Source organism: Choristoneura fumiferana, chromosome 12 (assembly GCF_025370935.1).
Source record: "Choristoneura fumiferana chromosome 12, NRCan_CFum_1, whole genome shotgun sequence".
Classification (NCBI taxonomy): domain Eukaryota; kingdom Metazoa; phylum Arthropoda; class Insecta; order Lepidoptera; family Tortricidae; genus Choristoneura; species Choristoneura fumiferana.
The window spans coordinates 19,661,388-19,666,335 of NC_133483.1; the positions used below are offsets into that span (position 1 = coordinate 19,661,388).

The 4,948-nt window shown below is 36.7% G+C and overlaps 1 protein-coding gene across 1 annotated transcript; it reads left to right on the forward strand.

Moving 5' to 3' along the window:
* Nucleotides 1–908: 908 nt before the first annotated feature.
* Nucleotides 909–3,556, forward strand: LOC141433844 (podocan-like protein 1). Its single transcript, XM_074095944.1, has 2 exons — nucleotides 909–1,046; nucleotides 2,027–3,556. Exon 2 carries the CDS (start codon nucleotides 2,029–2,031, stop codon nucleotides 3,217–3,219), a length of 1,191 nt encoding a protein of 396 aa, XP_073952045.1. The 5' UTR covers nucleotides 909–1,046; nucleotides 2,027–2,028; the 3' UTR covers nucleotides 3,220–3,556.
* The last annotated feature ends 1,392 nt before the right edge of the window (nucleotides 3,557–4,948 follow it).

A 4,948-nucleotide genomic window follows, 5' to 3' on the forward strand; every position in this document is an offset into this window, starting at 1 on the left:
CTACTAAGCAATCAAATTATGATTGTTTTTTTTGGAGTCTTTTTGTATTTTTTATTTCAACTCCAAATTTGTTACTTTTACGGGTATCCCGAAATTAATTCATGAAATTTTACTATTTTCCAATAGTATTTGCAGATTATTTTCTAGAATCAGTCTCCAGGTCAAAAATGTGTCGGTGCACTTAAAACTTGTTTACTTACCTAAAACAACAATTAGTAGCTATTTCATTTTGAGCGTTATTAAATTCCCGTGGGAATACCCTAAAATTAAATGGTGGTTTTCATTGACGTTACATTCAAAACAATCAACTCAAATTTCATGACTCTAAGCCGAGCGGTTGTTATTTCAAGATTTTATTTATACAGTGGGAATATCTGGATAAAAAGTAGCCTATGTGTTATTCTAGATGCCCAGCTATCTACATACCAAATTTCATCCAAATCCGTCCAGCCGTTTAAGCGTGAAGGTGTAATACAAACACACAAAAGCAGCAGGTGGTAGGACCTTGTGCAAGGTCCGCCCGGATTGCTACCACCATCGTGCTCGCTAATCCTGCCGTGAAGCAGCAGTGTTTGCACTGTTGCGTTTTGGCGTGGAGAGTAAGACAGCCGGTGAAATTACTGGCACTTGAGGTATCCCATCTTAGGCCTCTAGGTTGGCAACGCATCTGCAATCACCCTGGTGTTGCAGGTGTCTATGGGCGGTTGTGATCTCTTACCATCAGGAGACCCACTTGCTCGTTTGCCATCCAGTTGAATAAAAAAAAAAACAATTTCGCGTCATAGTTATAATAGTAGGATAGAATTAATTAAATATGCTCGCAGTGGAAAAGAGAACGCATTATAAACTAAGTACATTTATCCTTAAGAGCGGACGGAGCGGCGTAGCTTCCATAGTAACCTGTTTTAGCTCGTATTACCCAGACGAGTATCTCGGATATTCTTATTTAGTACCTACTATATAGTTAGTTTTACTAGGTAAAGCTTTAAGCAACGCCAAGAACTTCGAAGTTTTCACATAAGTTTGGTTTCTGTGCATTTTTATCGGTAAGTAAATACTTGTAACATGTGGTAGGTATTTTTATTTTAATAACATACTTAAGTAAATATTATATAGACCAGGAGTAACTCTAGTTCTAACACCATCTTGTCTCAAAAGATATGTAGTTTTATTAGTGGTATTAGGAGCAAATAATTAAAACATACATCGTACTCGTCAGACTGGTCGATATTAGTTCATCATTCGAATTTCCTTTTTCATGCAAATTAAATAGTGTTATCAATGTACGCCGTCCTAGAGTCCAATGACGTCGCCTGTCACGCTACAAACATCAAGCATTTTGCTTTACATTGCTTCTTCGAATAAACTTAAAAGTGTAATAAAAATTAAAAAACGAATTATTTTTGAAAGTCGCTGAACTAATGTTGTTCAGTTTGAGGAGTTAGATCTATGTTTTAATTATTTGCTCATATTACAGGCCACACCCGGTATAAAACTGGCAAACTAAAACCAGATTGAACGACTTCAACCAGATTTAATTTTTTGGCGCAAGCGACTCTAAAAAAACCGGTCAAGATCGAGTCGAGCTCGCTCACCGAGGGTTCTGTTAATAGCGTTTCTATTTTTTTCTGTTCCAATTTTTTATTTATTTTTATAAATCTAAACTAGACGATGCGTGTTATCGAAGGGGAAAACAATTTTTAAGCTACCTTTACGTATAAAATGATAAAGGTTTGCAATACAAGTTTAGACAGGGAAGGAAATACCAGCGTGTGACGTCACACGCAACTAGCGCCGTACCTACTGCAGAGAAAAGCGTTTTAGAAAGGTCTCTTTCTAGATATATCTGTCTAGATTGTAGATTTAAAACAAAATCACTGTATACATTCAATTCTTAACCGTTTTTTTTTCTTCGCTAAACATTGGCTATATTTTCTTAATAATAACAATTTAGGATATCGCAAATAGTATGCGCATATCTTCGCGTATCGCAGGTGTTGTCAAATATCGTATTGCCTTATTTCAGACATGGCTGGAATTGCTGCGAAGGGCTTTATCCTCCTCGCGATTATTAATGTGCTCTACGCGGACCCGACGTGCACTCGGAAGATGATCACTATCGGTCTAAACATCATATGTGAAGCTGAAAGCCCTAACTATGTCCTAAGAAGAGGCCTAGTGTCCGACAACAATCAGACAGCAGGCATCGTACTGAGAAACTGCGGTATCACAAGAATTGAAAAAGATGCTTTCAATGCGCTACCTTCTTTAGAAGAACTAGACTTATCCCAGAACAACATCAAAGAATTCAGCAGGGTTTTTAGACAAAGTCCAAATTTAAAAAAACTCAATTTGAGCGGTAGTTTTATAGAGCAAATCAAACTGAACGCGTTCGATCGATTGACCAAATTGAATTCCCTAGATTTATCAAACAATTTAATTATGGGAAAGAATCTTGACTCCCATACTTTCGACCATTGCCGAAGCATTGAATATTTGGATTTGGGTGGCAATGTCATGACAGGCACGTCGGATCATTTACTACATGCATTGGAGACGATAAAAACCTTGATTCTGCGGCGATGTTCCTTGCAAGCAGTACCTGGGTTTGCTACACGATCAAATTTGAACACTATGACTCAGTTGGCGTTGTCTTTCAACCAAATCACCAGACTTCATGACCCGAAAACGTTTGCTGAACTTGTTAAGTTAGAATATTTGGAACTTGGTGGTAATCTCATCGACTTCGTACACGAGGACATTTTTAAACCCATGAAAAGCATTAGAGCAATATCACTGCATCATAACAAAATATCGCGTCTCCCAGAGAACTTGTTCACCGATTTAAATAAACTAATAAATATAAATCTGTCGAACAACTTGATAGAATATGTGCCAGTGAACGCCTTTAGACGTACCAGCGTAAAAAACTTGAATCTAGCGGGTAACAGATTTACGTATCTGCAAGATAACTTTTGTCTGGAACTGCGGAACTCTGGGGCGAGATTGCAGAAGTTCTTTTTCAACCAGAATCCGTGGCAATGTGCTTGCTTGAATGAGGTTTTGAAGGAAGTAAAGAATATTGGTATTGAATACAACAGCATTAAGTTTAAAGGGAAGGAGCCGGTTTGTGTGACTTCTAAAGAGTTTCAATGTAAAAGACAGATGAACATCAACGATGAGTATTTAGAAATGTATAATAACTTAGTTAAAAAGTAAAATCGTTGGTCATCATACCCACCAACCCCCCATCACTATGAATTGCTTGAAAATCTACTAAAAGCTAGCTGTACCTATTATGATTGCAATGTAGTTGAGGTTGAATACTCAAAGATTGCTATCCAGCGGGAACTATGCGATTTATCAAGATTAAAAACTATTTTATGTTTGTACTTTGTGTTATAGGTTTAAGTTGATTTTATTTTATTTATTTTTTGTTTTTTTTTCGTGTGTTTAATTTAATTTCATTTAATTTGATTTTGTATTGTTTTCTTTATTTGAATTGTAATTTGGCATGTAATGTAAATTCTTATATGAAATAAATTAATCATTTTTTTCTAAGTTTTTCCTATATCCTAAATCTACTCGTAGTTAATCCGTTGTCGTTCACGGCCTTTGTTGAAGAGTGGAGGTCTGCTATGTGATGATGATGATATCCTTCCCAAACTAACAAACTTCAACAGACTGATGGACTGACACAAATACATAGGTACAGTCAAAACAGTTTATAATGACATCGAAGGGACAATGTTTGGTGGTTAAACACGGTTGGTCGTTATAATCAGTTTTATTTTGGTGTAATATGCATGATCGTGTTGTGACTTTTTTCTTGGTCGTTACATCCGATATGTCGTTATAACTGGTGTCGCTTTAAACGGTTTTGACTGTAAGTAGTTAGTTTCTTTCACATTTATAGTTTTATTATGGATGGAGACTAAGTTTAAGCGTGTAAAATAAAATTGATTAAATTACCTCGACTTTTCGTCTCGGCCGTACAGTCAGCTTCAAAAGTAGCGGATCACTTTTTACTCTGTCGCATTGACACATTGACAATCTTGCATGGCGTTTAGTAGGTACGTGGCTGTAAAACGGCAAAGTACGAAAGTGTATAGCTACTTTTGGTGCTGGCTGTATTACAATTTACAACGGTCGTAGTACTTAGTATGTTTAAACTTCACTATTACTTATTTAGTCATAAACTATATAATCCTTAGAACAATGAATCACACTGGTACGTAGTATCGGATAAATTACAACTACCACACCTTAAAATACCACAAACTCATGCGCTTTGTGAGGGCGCCACTTTCTTTGAAATATCAGTTGATTTCAATAAAAACACACCTAGTTCTCAGTTTGGCCACCAGAATACTTACGTTGGTGTTTTTGACGGCTACAAATGTGACTTAATACCAACAGGACTAATGACAATATCGTCTGCCAACAGAAAATGAGCTTTGCCACAATGATTTCAGAAATATTTTCAGGGTGACATAGAATTTGACTTTAGTTCTCTTAGTACGAAGATACAATAATATCCTGACTAGGCAACGTCAGGCAACGTCACGCAAATATGATGGTATCACTCTACCAATCATTTTAATGCTTTATGGGTAACCTATGAAAAATTGAATATTGATACGGATTTATTTGCTACGTTTGTATAGTTAATTAAGTATAAATTATATCTTCACTAGCTTTTGCCTGCGGCTTCGTCCGCGTGGTATTCGGTTATCGCGCGCTATTCCCTCGGGAACTGTGCATTTTCCGGGATAAAAAGTAGCAGTCACTCTCTGGCCCAAAAACTATATCTATGCCAAAAATCACGTCAACCCGTCTCTCGGTTTCGACGTGAAAGACGGACAAACATATACAAACACACACACTATCGCATTTATAATATTAATATAGATGAGTGGGTGCCTGTCCACCAGAGATATGCTACGCT